Source organism: Acinonyx jubatus, chromosome A3 (genome assembly GCF_027475565.1).
Source record: "Acinonyx jubatus isolate Ajub_Pintada_27869175 chromosome A3, VMU_Ajub_asm_v1.0, whole genome shotgun sequence".
Lineage (NCBI taxonomy): Eukaryota > Metazoa > Chordata > Mammalia > Carnivora > Felidae > Acinonyx > Acinonyx jubatus.
The window spans coordinates 23,561,925-23,578,053 of NC_069388.1; the positions used below are offsets into that span (position 1 = coordinate 23,561,925).

At 40.6% G+C, this 16,129-nt stretch overlaps 1 protein-coding gene across 2 annotated transcripts in view; it reads left to right on the top strand.

Annotated features, from left to right (window-relative positions):
- The first annotated feature begins 590 nt into the window (after window positions 1–590).
- The window catches only part of TRPC4AP (transient receptor potential cation channel subfamily C member 4 associated protein), a 69,407-nt gene continuing 53,868 nt past the window's right edge, over window positions 591–16,129 (top strand). The window contains exons 1-2 of one of the 2 annotated variants that reach the window (XM_027069932.2): window positions 591–814; window positions 14,691–14,819. In XM_027069932.2, coding sequence (XP_026925733.1) covers window positions 647–814; window positions 14,691–14,819 — 297 coding nt within the window. In that variant the 5' untranslated portion in view covers window positions 591–646. The remainder of the gene's footprint in view (window positions 815–14,690; window positions 14,820–16,129) is intronic. The other variant, XM_027069931.2, reaches the window with a different exon arrangement.

The following is a 16,129-nucleotide window of genomic DNA, read 5'->3' on the forward strand; positions in this document are numbered from 1 at the left end:
TTGTGCATTTATTTGTGTACGGATTTGGTCTCTTCTTCTGTAACCTGCATTCCAAAACAGGATCCTAGTAGGTCTGTTCTGCTCACCACAGTATTCCCAGTGAGAAGTTCGGAGCGGGCACAGAGCAGGCCCCTAGGAACTATTTATTGGCTGAACAGACTCCCAGGAACCACTAACTGAAAGAACTAACAAGGAAATTAAGGGGCAGAGAGCCGAGGTCCGTCCGCACCGAGTCAGGAGTAGAGAGAAGGAATTCAGGCAGGAATCAGTCTGGGCGGTTTGATTCCTGGACTGGAACCCAGGATTTTTCCTAGCTAGTTGGCTGTAACCTCCCCAAACAGGCAACAAATGGGAAAGTGCTCACGCAGGTACTGCGTCTTCGACCTCAGAGGTCCTCGCCGAAATGCAAGGCCGAGGGGCCCCAAAAACAAGTAGCGCAGGAAACGCCACATCTCTCTTTCGCACCTGCCCCGCTTGAGAGCAAGACTACATTTCCCAGTAGGGACCGCGGCGCGCACGGCCGCTGCCACGCGGCTTGCGCCTCCGCCGTCGTCCCGCTGGGGGCGCTGCGACGACCCCTCCGCCGCCCCGTAGAAATCTCCGCGGCCCCGGGGCCGCTTGCTTCCTGTTTGTCGGACGAGGAGACATGGCGGCGGCGCCGGCGGCTGCTGGGTCTGGGGCCGGCCGAGGGCGACGGGCAGCGGCAACGGTGGCGGCTTGGGGCGGTTGCGGCGGCCGGCCGCGGCCCGGTAACATTCTGCTGCAGCTGCGGCAGGGCCAGCTGACCGGCCGGGGCCTGGTCCGGGCCGTGCAGGTACGAAGCCGGCCCGGAGGGGCGGGGCGGGGCGGACCGGGCGGGAGCTGGCGGGGGACCGGAGAAGAGGCCTTTCCGGGCCGCCGCAGTACGGGCCCGACCCCTCTTGGCCGGCCGCGGGGCCTCCCTGCAGGCTGTGTGGATGCTGTCAGCCGCCGCGGGGCGGTGGGCAGCAGCGGGCTAGAGGCCCTGGTTAGGGGCCGAGCCGGACTGGGCTTCATCGGGCATCGGTGGCGTGTACGAGCCCTGGGCCCAGCTCCTGGATCCTCCCAACCCTGCGCCACGTCTACACGTCTGGGGGACCCTGGGCGAGTTTGCTTTAGCTTCTAAGGGCCTCGAGTTTTCCACCGTGAATTGGGCGGTGGGTTATTAATGCAGCCCTAAAACGGTTCCCAAGCCTATCATAAATGTCATTCTCTCAGGCCTTTCCTTGACACTTCCCCCCCCCCCCCACTTCTAAAGTAGGTCCCCATTGTTATTCGGTCACAGCCCTGAATTCGTTTCGCTCACATTACTTTCTTGGTCTGTAATTACATATTTCTTTATTGTCTGCCCCTTTTCTTGCCTGTATCCAACATTAGGCTGAGCTCCAAAGGGTGCAGGGACTCTGTTTTGCCATTGTGGAGCGTCATGGTTAAGAGCGAGGACTTTGGAGTCAGGCCTGGATTCAAACCCTTGTTTGAGCAAGTTACCTTTCGGTGCCTCAGTTTCCACATATGTAAAATGAAGGTGACGATTCGTAATCTGCTTCTTAAGTTGTCGTGAGGATCAATGGAGATAATTGTGTAAAGCGTTAAGTGCATTTTTGTTGCTTAGTAAAGGTTGAAGGATAATCAGTTAATGCTGTACTTGGTATCTAGCTTATAATTGGCGCCCAATATACGATTAGTATTTTTTGAATGAATGGAGGACACTGCTTTGAGGTGAGGCAGGATGAGAAAAGACCTAGACTCATGGCGCTGACCACCCCACCCCCTCATTCCCAAAACTTAGGTTGCAAAGGCAATTGTAAAACATTACTTAATTTAAAGACAGCTTTTGCATATAGAAACGTTTTGAAGGATACACAAACTAATAAAGTGGTTGGTGGGATTGGGTGGCAGTTGGGTAGATGGGGGAGAGAAAAGGAGTTAGATTTTCACGGTGTACTGCATATAGTATATTTGAACCATTTCAGTAATACTCAGATGATTAAAAGGACAGAATAAAGATAAAAAAAAAAAAAACCAGGTGGTCTCTGTTCTAGCAGGTTACAGATGAAGAAACAGTTCTGGGTGAGCAGTATTTTCCTGAACATCAGATAAGCATAGTTGAGCAACTTTTTCCCCTTTGCATTCTTCTTTATCTGCCTTAACATCCTGGAAATACTTGCTCTCTTGTTCTTTAAACCAAAACGCCTCACTTCGCTGGGTTGTGGGGGCAGGCAGAAAAGGAACAACTCACTGAGTGCATACTTTGGAGCAGACATTGAGCAAGGTATGCATACGATGTCTTCATTTAATTTTCAGTCTTTTGAATTAGATGTTGGGACTCCTCTCTTATCACAGATGAGGAAACTGAGGCTCAGAAAATTTAGGTAATCTCCTAAACACTCATTTTGCTAATCCTTTACATTCTGAGGGCAGTCAGGAGCCACAGAAGTCATTCAGCATAATAAATGAGGCAATTTAGGACACTTAATTTGTTTCCAGTGCTGGAGGACCTGGAATGGGAGGAGATTGGAGAAGCTCACCAGATAGTAGGGTATTAGAATATTCTTGAGCCTGGTTTAGGCTAGTTATTGTAATGAGTAGTTAGTTGTATGCAGGTGTGGGAGCTATTTCGGGGGTTGAGATGGAGCTACCTTCCTAAAACTATAATGAGGGGAATTTCATCTTTCAAATGTATCCTTTCTTGGTAACTTTCCTTGATCTCTTCCTTGCCCCCACACACCACCTTTCCCCACATTACAGGTAATTATTTCCTCACAGGCATTTCCATAGCACAGTAAGCATGTCCAATGTGGCATGTGGTAAACTGGGAAAAAGACCAGATTTAAAAAAATTTTTTTAGTTGTGGTAAACACATAAAGTTTCCCATCTTAACCATTTTTAAGTGTACAGTTGTGTTAAATATATTCACATTGTTGTGAATCAGATCAAGAGGATTTTTCCATCTTGCCAGTCTGAAACTCTGTACCTATTAAACAACAACATACCTCCTACTCCCTTGCCCCCAGCCCCTGGAAACCATCATTCTACTTTGTTTCTATGAATTTGACTACCTTTCATACTTGACAGAAGTGGAGTCAAACACTATTTGTCTTTTTGTGACTGGCTTATTCCAGTTAGCTTAATGTCCTCAAAGTTCATCCATGTTGCAGCATATAACAGGATTTCCTTGGAAAGGACCAGATTTTTTTCTTTTTTTAATTTTTTTTTTTAATGTTTTATTTATTTTTGAGACAGGGAGAGACAGAGCATGAACAGGGGAGGGTCAGAGAGAGGGAGACACAGAATCTGAAACAGGCTCCAGGCTCTGAGCTGTCAGCACAGAGTCCGACGCAGGGCTCGAACCCGCAGACCGCGAGATCATGACCTGAGCCGAAGTCGGCCGTTTAACCGACTGAGCCACCCAGGCGCCCCGGAAAAGACCAGATTTTAAAGGAAGGTGGACCTCAATTGACCCATGTTCCATCACTTACTAGCTGAGTGATCCAGGTGACATTACTTAACCTTCCTGAACCTTAGTTTTCCTTATTTCTAAAATGTCACTGATATCTGTCTCATAGGACTCTTAGGATTAAGTGAAATAATATGTCTAAAAAGTTTGGCCAGTGTGAGGCAGATAGATGTTCAGTTACTAGTTGCTGTCAGCTTGTAGCTATTAGACTGGGCTTCTCAAGGGAATTTGTCTTATTTTTCTTTGAAACAGAGCCTAAAACAGTGTCAGGCCCTTGAAAATTGTTTGAATTAAAATACTGTTTGGGGATGCCTGGGTGGCTCAGTCAGTTAAGTGTCTGACTTTGGGTTAGTGAGTTGAAGCCCTGCGTCAGGCTCTGTGCTGACAGCTCAGAGCCTGGAGCCAGCTTCAGATTCTGTGTCCCCCTCTCTCTTTGCTCCTCCCCCACTCGTATTCCCTCCCTCCCTCCCTCTCTCTCTCTCTCTTTCTCTCTCTCTCTCTTTCTCTCTCTCTCTCAAAAATAAATAAACTTAAAAAAAAAAAGAAATACTGTTTGTAAGGGCTCAGTCTTCCTCCTCCTGAGTCCTGTCTCTACTTCTAAACAGTCTCATGGCTTTAAAGAGTTCTGGAGTCAGGTATCCTAGGTTTGAACCACAGCTCTGGTACATACTTACTGTGTGTGTTTGGGCAAGTTACTTAATCTCTTTATGCCTCAGTTTCTTCATTTGTAAAAGAGGGATAATCATGAGACCTAGCCTGTAAGGTTTTGTGGTAAGGACCAAATGAATTTATACATTTAAAGCACTTAAAATGGTATTTTAAAACATAGTAAGCATGCTATAAAGGTTAGTAAGTATTGTCTAACAAATAGTCTATACTCTGATGGATCCTAAATATATATTTCCATCAAGATCTCTCCATTTAGCTCCAGATGAGTATATCCAAATATCATCTCAATACCTCCACTTAAATGTCTCATGGGCATCTCAAACTCAGTATGTTAAATGAAATTCCTGATTCCTCTTTCACCAAACCTGATTGTCCCCAGGTCTATTTCCCTAAATGGGATTTAAGAGAAGTCTGGGAGAAGACTCTGAACCACGTTTTATTTAGAATGGGCCTGTCCTATGTGGATTTTAGTGTGCCTTATTTTCTCTTCTCCTATTGAATTTGCCCTCTATCTAGGTAATAAAGTAGTGCTGGTACGATGCTGTAGCGTTTACAGAGCCAGTATACACTTATCAGCACATGTGATCCTTATAGCAAATCAGATCTTACAATTCCTTTGCTTAAAACCCTCCAGTGGCATCTCACTGCAGTTAGAATCAAATCCAGATTCCTTACCTTGGGCGCACAAGACCTGCATGATCAGTAGGAGTTGAGGGAAAGGGATAGACTAGGCAAATCTTAGACTCAGGGCAGAGTAACTCTTACAGGTCATGACCCACCACCCCTAGAACTAGTCCTTCAGTTTGGCAGTCTGGTGATCAGTTAGGTTATGGCATCCTCATTCTGTTTCCCAAATGCCAGTCATTGCTTCCTTCATGATTACTTGCATATCTAAATTCTACCTGAGTATTACTTCATATTTTTTTCTTGAGATTGACCCCCCCGTTTTTTTAAATTTCAATAAATTTGTTTTATCCCCATTCTAAGCATTAGTATTTGTGAAACCTAGGGGTTTAAGTCAACTACAGTCTTCCCTTGCCTGTCAAGGGTAATTTGATATCCTGGATAGGATACATTCTCATAAACTAAAAATATAAATACTATTCATTTTAACAGGAAGTTTTTGTATTCACAAACCATAAAATTCACTCCTAATTATATTGAAACAAAACAGATCCCACTACAGTGGACACAAGTATTCATTGGTTAACATTTGTTATCAGAATAACCTAAGAAGGTATTCAATCTTCATGAATTCGTTTTTAAGACTATTTACTTGCACTTAATATGATATTGTAAGGCATTAGATAACTTACACTTAGGACTAAACAGATAAGATGCACATTTATGTTTATGGAATTTAGCCTTTAATTATTTAAAAAGAAAAGCAGTAAAGACAAAATCAATGAAAGCTAAGTGCCTGGAAATGTCATATCCACTGAACAGGTTGACAGCTTAGGCAACATGATGTAAGAGATTATCGCTGCTATAAACTGTCAAACCACAAGTACTCCAAGGGGAGAAACCCATACAACACCTGCCAGTAATTCAGCTTTGAAGATGCCTGGGTTGGTGGCTCTTTCATCACAGTACTCAGCTGTTCACAAGGAAAACAAAATCCAAATGATTATTTTTAAATGGAAGTAAATGCCTTGTAAGACAACATAAAGGTGGTAAAATAAATCCCTTGTGAAGTTGGATATTTGGAGGACTGTTGGGAAGCTCTCTGGGTATTGTGAGCCTTGTAACTGAAAACAGCAATGCTCTGCCCCATTTTTTACCCCCAAATTGCACCCTTCCCAGGCAACCACTGCCCACGCTATGTATGTTTTGCAGGGGAAGGGTCCTCCAGGAAAGAGGACAGCCAGTATTTCTAAGTAACATGCTATTTCTTAACTTTTCAATTTTAGACATTGTCTGTTTTCTTCCCCTGTAAACTAGGATTTAATTCACAACACCACATATGTCTTTTTCAGTCTCCTAATGTAGTTCTATCACGTTTTGGGCCATTGATGTTAAGAATTTACCTGATGATGGGGCGCCTGGGTGGCCCAGTCGGTTAAGCGTCCAACTTTGCCTCAGGTAGTGGGCTCTGTGCTGACAGCTTGGAGCCTGCTTTGGATTCTGTCTCCCCCTCTCGCTGCCTCTCCCCCTTTCTCAAAAATAAGTAAATATTAAAAAAAAAAAAAAAAAAGAGGGGCGCCTGGGTGGCTCAGTCAGTTAAGCATCCGACTTCGGCTCAGGTCATGATCTCATGGTCCGTGAGTTCGAGTCCCGCGTCGGGCTCTGTGCTGACAGCTCAGAGTCTGGAGCCTGCTTCAGATTCTGTCTCCCTCTCTCTCTGACCCTCCCCTGTTCATGCTCTGTCTCTCTCTGTCTCAAAAATAAACAAACATTAAAAAATAAATTAAAAAAAAGAATTTATGTGATGATGATCACGATGTAATTATTTACAATAGAGCCATAGATTATACAACAGTATTTTGTATATTTTTTGTTTCCCTTAGAGTTAAAAGCCACCATTTTCCTCCACTAAAAAATTATTATTATTACTATTTATTTTACAGTGAGTGGGGGAGAGGGGCAGAGAGAGTGAGAGAGAATCTTAAGCAGGCTCAGCCCTTAGTGTGGAGCTGGAAATGGGGCTTGATCTCATGACCGGAGCTGAAATCAAAAGCCAGCTGCTCAGCCAACTGAACCAACCCAGGCACCCCTCTCCCCATTTTTTGAATTGAGTTATAAATGTAGTCGAATTCACCCTTATTATTTTTTAAATTTTTTTTTAATGTTTATTTATTTTTGAGAGAGAGACAGTGTGAGCAGGGGAGGGGCAGAGAGAGAAGGAGACACAGAATCTGAAGCAGGCTCCAGGCTCTGAGCTGTCAGCACAGAGCCCGACGCGGGGCTCAAACTCACAAGCTCTGAGATCATGACCTGAGCTGAAGTCAGATGCCCAGCCGACTGAGCCACCCAGGTGGCCCAGAATTCACCCTTTTTAGTATTTATAGGAATTCCTTGTTTTGTTGTGCTTTATTTTGTTGTGCTTTACAGCCTCTGTGTTTTTTACAAAATTGAAGGTTTGTGGCCACCTTGCATTGAACAGGTCTGTTGGTGCCCTTCTCCAACAGCATTTGCTCACTTGGTGTCTCTGTCACATTTTGGTAATACTCACAATATTTCCAACTTTTTAGTTACTATTATAGTGATCTGTGATCAGTGATTAAGATTTCCTGGAAGATGAAATGATGGTTAGCATATTTACGCAATATTTAACAAAGGCATGTACCTGTTTTTGGACATAATGCTATCTCATACTTAACTATACAGTATAACGTAAATGTAACTTTTATATGCACTGGAAAACTGAAGAATTCATTTGACTCACTTTATTGCAGTGGTCTGGAACCAAACCCACAGTGTTTCCGAGGTATGCCTGTAGTTCTACGAATCTTGACAAATACAGCTGTGTGACCACCACTACAGTTAGGATATAGAAAATTCTCTTGTAGTCGTCAGCCCTTTCCCCACCCCTGTCCTCTAGCAACTGCTCATCTGTTTACTGCCCTATTCCTGTGCCCTTTTACAGACTGTCATTGCAATGCAACTGTACCATATGTAGCCTTTGAGTCTGGCTTCTTTCACTAGAATAATCTCATTCTTTTAAAATTTGCTTTTCGTGTGCTTACAATTTAGTCCTGAATTCTAAAACTTTGTTGTTAAAGACAAAATCCTTCTTGGAACTCCATCTTCCTCCAGTTTGGACTAGTTCCTTGCTAGGACAGCTATACATCTGAATTTTTGGTTTTTAACTTCACCAAATTCAAAGCATTTTATTTTTCTCATGATTTAGATCCTCTGTTTCATGAATTCTGTCTTGGGCGAGTGCATTCTCTAGTACTCTCCTGAGAAAGAGTACATGGGAGATAGCTTTTTTTTTAAGCTTACATGTTTGAAAATGTCTTTTATTCTTGTATATTAAGTTAAGCTGGGTGTAAAATTCTAAGTTGGAAGTTATTTTCCCTTAAGTTTTTAATGGTGTTATTCCATTGTTTTTAAGCATTTGGTGTAACCATTGAGAGGTTCTGTTCTGATTCCCATGTCTTTGTATATGACCTGTTTTCCCACCCCTCACACCCTGAAAGCTTTTAGGATCATCTCTCTCTCTCTCTCTCCCTCTCTCTCTCTCTCTCTCTCTCTGGCATTCTGAAATTTAATCATGGCAAAAGTCTTTTTTTTGGGGGCGCCTGGGTGGCGCAGTCGGTTAAGCGTCCGACTTCAACCAGGTCACGATCTCGCGGTCTGTGAGTTCGAGCCCCGCGTCGGGCTCTGGGCTGATGGCTCAGAGCCTGGAGCCTGTTTCCGATTCTGTGTCTCCCTCTCTCTCTGCCCCTCCCCCGTTCATGCTCTGTCTCTCTCTGTCCCAAAAAAATAAATGTTGAAAAAAAAAATTAATAAAAAAAAGTCTTTCTTTTTATTCATTGTGTAGATATTTTGTGTATATATACATTAAATATGTAACAACTAAAAAATAAATATTAACAACTATAAAAAAGTCATGTCTGTCACCTGACATTAATTTCTTCTGCAAAATGATTGCATTAAATGTTCTCTTAGGGTCCTCCTGTTTTAATTATTTTATTTGAAGCAATTTTTTTAGAGTACTCCTATTTTTAAAAGCCATCTTCTCTCCTATGATTATATTGGGCTTTGAATGCTTTAGAGAGCTTCATGGAATAGCAGAGAGTTGAGTTGGTTCTGAAGAATGAATAGAATTTGAACAGAGTAGCAGAGATCTTTCTGGCACTAAGAACACCCCTGAGAAAATCCTCCTAATTGGCCATTAGAAGACAGGAAAGAGACAATGAAATGTTTGTATGGGACATAATGGGAGGTAAGTTTAGATATGTTGGGAATGGGGTGGGGATGGTAATATTTATTGAGCATCTACAGATTCCATTGTGGAGAGACTCGTTTGTTTATTAAATATCTGACCTACAAAAACCTATAGTAATACCAAAGTATTACCACAATATCCATGTACCTACTACCAAACTTAAGAAAGTAGGGGCACCTGGGTGGCTCAGTTGGTTGAGTGTCCAACTCTATTTTGGCTCAGGTCATGATCCCAGGGTCATGGGATCGAGCCCCACATTGGGCTCCATGCTGAGTGTGGATACTGCTTAAGATTCTCTCTCTCTCCCCTCTGCTCCTCTCTCCCACTTGTGCTTGCTCTCCTTCTCTTAAAAAAAAAAAAAAAAAAAAAAGTACCAGTATAGTTAATACCTCTTTCATCTCATCCCCTCCCCTCCAGAGGTAATGTGTGTTTTGAATAGATAACATATGCACATACAGTTGCAGAGAAAAGTAAATCTCCCTTGTAAGTAGCCCACTACCACCTCTGCTAGCACCCTTCAGTTCTACTCCCAGAGGCAACTATGGTTATTGATTCTTGTGTATCTATGTAGAGATACATTAAACTTAGAAAAGCAAATATGTCTATATATCTTTTTTTTTCCTGCACAGGTGGTATCATACTGTACATATTGTGCATTTAACTTTTTTCACTTGAAAATGCGTCTTAGAAATCCTTCCGTAATCAATGCATACAGATTTATTTTAAGCATTTCAAAAACTTCTTGTGTTGAAATATAATGTGCAAATAAAAATGAACAAGAAATGCGTGCACAGCCCAATGAATAGTAATAAAGCTGTCATCTACATAGCAACCAACCAGTTGGTTGGTTCTGTACCTCTAGTCTACAGCTCTAGTTTTCCTCTTTTCCAAATGAAATTACTAGCCTGACTTCTGTTTTTCTTTTTAATGTTTATTTTTATTTTGAGGGAGAGAGCACGAGGGGGTGAGGGACAGAGAGAGAGGGAGACACAGAATCCTAAGCAGGCTCCAGGCTCTAAGCTGTTAGCACAGAGCCCGACGTGGGGCTCAAACCCACAAACGGTGAAATCATGACCTCAGCCGAAGTTGGACGCTTAACCAACTGAGCCATCCAGGCGCCCCACAGCCTGACTTCTAACATTGTATTTAGGGGTACTAGTTTTTATGCTTTATATAAGTAGAATAAAGCAGTATATACCGAGTCTGCTTTCTTTCAATCAATATTTGTTAGACTGATTCGTGATAATGGTGAAGCTGTAGTTCATTAATTTTTATTGCTGCATAGTATTGTAGTAACAAACCACGATTCATTCTACTTCTGTTGAGTATATGAGATCTTTCCAGTTTGGGACTATTATGAGTACTGCTTATACGGATATTCTTGTACATGTCTCCTGATGCATGTGTGTGTAATTTCTTTTGGATATATACTTAGAAGTAGAATCGCTGGGTTATGGGGTATGCATAAGTTGAGCATCAGTAGCTATTACCACTTTCCCAAGTGACGGTAGTAGTTTACTTTCTCACCAGCAATGTATGAAAGTTCCTGTTGTTTCATGTTCTCACTAATCCATTAAAAAAAAACCCAAGATTGATTTTTAAAAATATAATTTATTGTCAAATTGGCTAACATACAGTGTGTAAAGAATGCTCTTGGTTTTTGGGGTAGATTCCCGTGGTTCATTGCTTACATACAATACCCAGTGCTCATCCCAACAAGTGCCCTCCTCAATGTCCATCACCCATTTTCCCCTGCCCCCTACCCCCCTATTAACCCTCAGTTTGTTCTCTGTATTTAAGAGTCTCTTATACTTTGCCTCCCTCCTTCTCTGTTTGTAACTGTTTTCCCCCTACCTTTCCCCCATGGTCTTCTGTTAAGTTTCTCAAGATCCACATATGAGTGAAAACATATGATACCTGTCTTTCTCTGATTTATTTCATTCAGCATAATACCTTCCACTTCCATCCACATTGCTGCAAATGGCATGATTTCATTCAAGATTGATTTTTATATTGTTTTTGTACTTATATGGACTTTATATTTTAGTACTTTAGATCCTTTCGGATTGTATATGTGTACAGTTGTTTGCAAATATCATGTCTGCGAATGAAGGTTTTATACTTTCCAGTTTTCTATCTTTTCTTTTTCTTGCCTGACTGTGCTGCCCGAGTTGAAGGGGCACATTCCTGATCTAAGAGGGAAAGCCTTAAACATTTCACCATTAAATACGACGTTTGCTGAAGGTTTCTTTTTCCAATAAAATTTTTTAAGTTTATTTTGTGAAAGAGAGTGCACGTGAGGGGAAGGGGCAGAGAGAGGGGGAGGGAGAGAGAATCCCAAGCAGGCTCAGTGCTGTCATCTCAGAACCTGACATGGGGGCTTGAACTCATGAACCATGAGATCATGACCTGAGCCAAAGTCAAGCATTGGACACAACCGACTGAGCCACCCAGGTGTCCCTGCTGAAGGTTTTCTGTAGATACTATTGTTTGTTTGCTTCTTTTCTCAGTTTATAATGTTGAATTTTACAAAATGCTTTTTCTGCACCAATTGAGGTGTTCATAGAATTGTTCTTTATGTTATCCGTGTCATGAGTGATCTGTTTTTTCCTTTGTTGTGCTTTAGATGTCATATCCAAGAAACCATTGCCTAAGCTAAGGTTATGAAACTTATGCCTATGTTTTCCTCTAAATGTTTTACATTTTAGCTCTTACATTTAGATCTTTGATCCATTTTGAGTTAATTTCTGTATGTGGTATGTGGAAAGAAGTCCATCTTCATTCTTTTGCTTATGGATACCAGTTGTCCCAGCAACATTTATTGAAAAGACTTAATCTTTTTCCTCATTGAGTTATGTGGACACTGTTGTAAAAAAAATCAGTTGACTGTAAATGTAAGGATTTAATTTGGAATCTCAGTACTATTCCATTGATCTAGGTGTCTATCTTTATGCCAGAATCTTGATTGTACTATAGGCTTGTAATAAACTTGGAAGTCAGAAAGTGTGATTCTTCCAACTTTACTGTCTTGTTTCAAGATTATTTTGGCCATTGTAGGTCCCTTGCATTTCCATATGAATTTTTTTAGTATCAGATTGTCAATTTCTTCAATGAAGCCACCTGGGATTGTGATAGAAACTGCATTGAATCAATATAGGGAGTATTGCTGTTTTAGCAATCATAAGTCTTCCAATCTATGAACATGGATGGCTTTCCATTTATTTAGGCTTCCTTTAATTTCTTTCAGTGATGTTTTGTAGTTTCATTGCACAAATCTTGTATTCCTTTTACTTAATTTATTTCTAAGTTTTATTATTTTTGGTTTTATTATGAATGGGACTGTTTTCTTAATTTCATTTTTGGATTGTTCATTGTAAGTGTATAGAAATTTAGCTAATTTTTGTATATCGATTTTTATCCTGCAATCTTGTTGAACTCATTTATTACCTTTAATAGTTTTTTATGTGGGTTCCTTAATGTATTCTATGTATAAGATCATAGGATTGCAAATATAATAGTTGTAATTTTTCATCTGGATGCCTTTATTTCTTTTTCTTGCCTACTTACTGTGGCTCGAGTCACTAGTACAGTGTTAAATAGAAGTGGTGAGGATCAACATCCTTGTCTTTTTCCTGATCTTAGTGGAAAAGCATTCAGGCTTTCACTGTTAATTATGATGATAGCTGTGGGTTTTTGGTAAATACCCTTTATCAGATTGATTATATTGATTAATTTTCATATGTTGAACCAACCTTGCATTCCTGGAATACACCTCACTTGGTCATGGTATATAATCCTTTTTACATGTTGCTGGATTTGGTTTGCTAGTATTTTGCTGGGGATTTTTGTCTATATCTGTCAGAGATCTTGATCTGTAGTTTTCTTGTGACACCTTTGTCTGGTTTTGGTATTAGGGTAGTAGAATGAGTTTGGAAGTCTTCTATCTTCTATTTTATGGAAGAATCTTAAGTATTTTTAGTTTGTCTTTAAATGTTTGGTAGAATTTACCAGTGAAGCATCTGGACTTGGGCTTTTCTTTGTGGGTAGTTTTCTTTCCTTTTTTCTTATTAAATCACTTTTGACTCTTCTTGAGTCAGTTTCAGTTGTTTGTATTTTGCTAGGAATTTGTCCATTTCATCTAGGTTATGTATTTGTTGACATATAATTGTTCCTAGTACTTCTTTATAAATCTTTTTATTTCCATAAGGTTGGTAGTAATGTCCCCTCTTTCATTCCCTAATTTAGTTATTTGAGTCATTGTTAAGTTGGTCATTGTAACTAAAGTTTTAATTTTGTTGTTCTTTTCAAAGAACCAACTTTTGATTTTGGTGATTTTTTAAAAAATTATTTTTCTCTGTATCATTTATTTTTGCAATAGTATTTATTTCCTTGTGCTTGTTTTGGGTTTGGTTTATTCTTTTTTCTAGTTTCTCATAGTGGAAGTTTAAGTTTAGATAATTTATCTGAGATCTCTTTTTTAATATAAATGTTTACACCTATAAATTTGTAAGCAGTGCTTTGCTGAGTCCCATAAAAATATATTTGTTTTCTTTTTTTTCCTTTCAAGGAAAGGAAAGAATTCTTTTCCATTGTTTTTGGACTTGCCTTGATTTGAACTAGCTTGAATGATATGAAATTGCTGATATTCAGTCTTTTTTTTTTTTTTTTAACCCACAGAAATGGTAATACCTTTGGTTCACCCTAACGCAAATCACTCTCACAAACGTTTCATTACCTCTCTGTTACTTCTGTATTATCTTATTTTTACAATCTAAGAAAACAAGCTCAGGAAGGATACTGGGATTTGTCCAAGATCATAGGACTGATATGTGTCAGGATAGACTAAGGCATTATTGAAAGCCTGCATATCCTGTAATAACGGTTATAAGGAGCTTTTGATCTGATCGAGGGATAAGTATATATGAAAATAAATTCACATCCGGCCCCTGATTAATGATATGTCCTTAGAGTGTTAGTGGAATTGTGCCATAATTGGTTAATGAACTTGTCATTAGTCTAGAAGGTTATTGCTCATTCCTTCAAACATTTACTGAGTCTCTGTGCCTGGCATTCTTTGAGAGAGAGAAGGTGGACACGATAAACACAGCCTGGTGCCTACTCTGAAGGAGCTTGTGGTCTACAGGAGGAGGGGACAAATGAATCAGTAATTACGGTACAGAGGATAAATGTTAGATAAGGCCCCAGAGGCCGGCACTTACTCGCTTACAAAGGAGAGAGAGAGAGGAAGCCCAGCAAAGAAAATTTCTGGGTATTTGGCTTGCTCTTTGGAAAAGGAGAAGGAGCTTCCCAGGTAGAAAAAACCAGGCAAGGACATTTTGGGCAGGGAAAAGCATGTGCAGAGAGACCTAGAGAACATGTACATTTGGAGCCGAGAGTACCCTTTGGGAAAGAGATGAAACTAGAGAGGAGAGTACTTGAGAGAATATAAAGGCTGTTGTGTCACAAGGGAAGGAGTTGCACTTTTAGCTTGTAGACTGTTGGGGAGCTTTTGAAGATTTCTAGAAAGAGTGCTTTGAATTAATTTGGCCTGGGTGGGTTTTAGGAGGCAGCTGCTTTCGTTTGCCATGTATCCTAGTAGTTCTTTCCTCAGCAGTAAAATGTTCCTTTTTCTTTTCTTCTTTTGACTCACAGTTCACTGAGACATTTTTGACGGAGAGGGACAAACAGTCCAAATGGAGTGGAATTCCTCAGCTGCTCCTGAAGCTGTACGCAAGCAGCCACCTCCACAGTGACTTCATTGAGTGCCAAAACATCCTCAAGGTAACTCTTAGGGCCCTTGGAAAGGCTGTATTCACCTCCAGGTGACACAGATGTCTGGTTTTATTGATGTTGTTTTCCTCCTTCAGTCTACTTTTTAAAATAGTCTGTTTTTATTGTGTAAACTGTAGAAAATTTGGGAAGTTCAGAAAAAGTACAAGGAAGAAAATAAAAATCACCTATAATCCCATCATCCAGAGATAATCACCGTTAAGTTCCCTGTATATATCTTTCTGGGCTTTCTTCACGCTTATCTTGTGACAGGGTTTGCTTAATTTGGGAGGCTAACCCTATGCCCTGGGATTGGGATGACATTCTTTTGGAGCAGGATTTTAAAGATCCCATATTGCTAAAAGGTTCAAGAAAGTGGTTTTGTGGTTGTTGGACATTATGACCAACATAAGAAGCTGAAGGAACTGGGCTTGATGGTTGGGAGGCGGATGCTAAGGCACTTGTTCTCAAACTTGAGTGTGTATCAGAATCACCTGCAAGACTTGAAAAAACAGAGTGCTGGGCCCCACGCCTGGAGTTTCTGAGTCAGTAGGTCTGGGGTTACCATTCACCAACCTTTAAGTTGGGGAGTGGGTCCAAATTTGAATTTAGATGACCAGCTCTAGCTGCAGTTAAGGCTCATGTAAGTTACAGTTGATCATAATGACACTTGATACAATGTTATTCAGAGGTAAAGTTATCATATCACATAAGTCATTCTAAAATACAGTAGGCACCAAATAAACTTAGTCTTTACCATTCAGAAGGCATGTTTTGTCTGTGCAGCTTTCTATAAATTGAAAATCATTTCCAAATAAAGTTTAATTAAAGAAAGTGTTTTGTATTTTTGATCTTCTTATAGTCTGAATGGGATAAAAAGAATTACAGTCTTACACTTATTTGAAAACACTTGGGGCGTCTGGGTGGCTCAGTCGGTTGAGCGGCCGACTTCGGCTCAGGTCATGATCTCGCAGTCTGTGAGTTCGAGCCCCGCGTCGGGCTCTGTGCTGACAGTTCAGAGCCTGGAGCCTGTTTCAGATTCTGTGTCTCCCTCTCTCTGACCCTCCCCTGTTCATGCTCTGTCTCTCCCTGTCTCAAAAATAAATAAAAAACATTAAAAAAATTTTTTTTTAATTAAAAAAAAAAGAAAACACTTCACAAGGAATTTTACATTATTGCACTTGATTCCTGCAAAATCTCTGAGAGATGAGGTAGAAGAGAGAAAATATTTGTGAGTGCTTGCTGTGTGATCATTACTTTATTCATCCAGCAGATACTTATTTGAAACTGGTGTACCAGGCATATTTAATTCTTATGGTAAT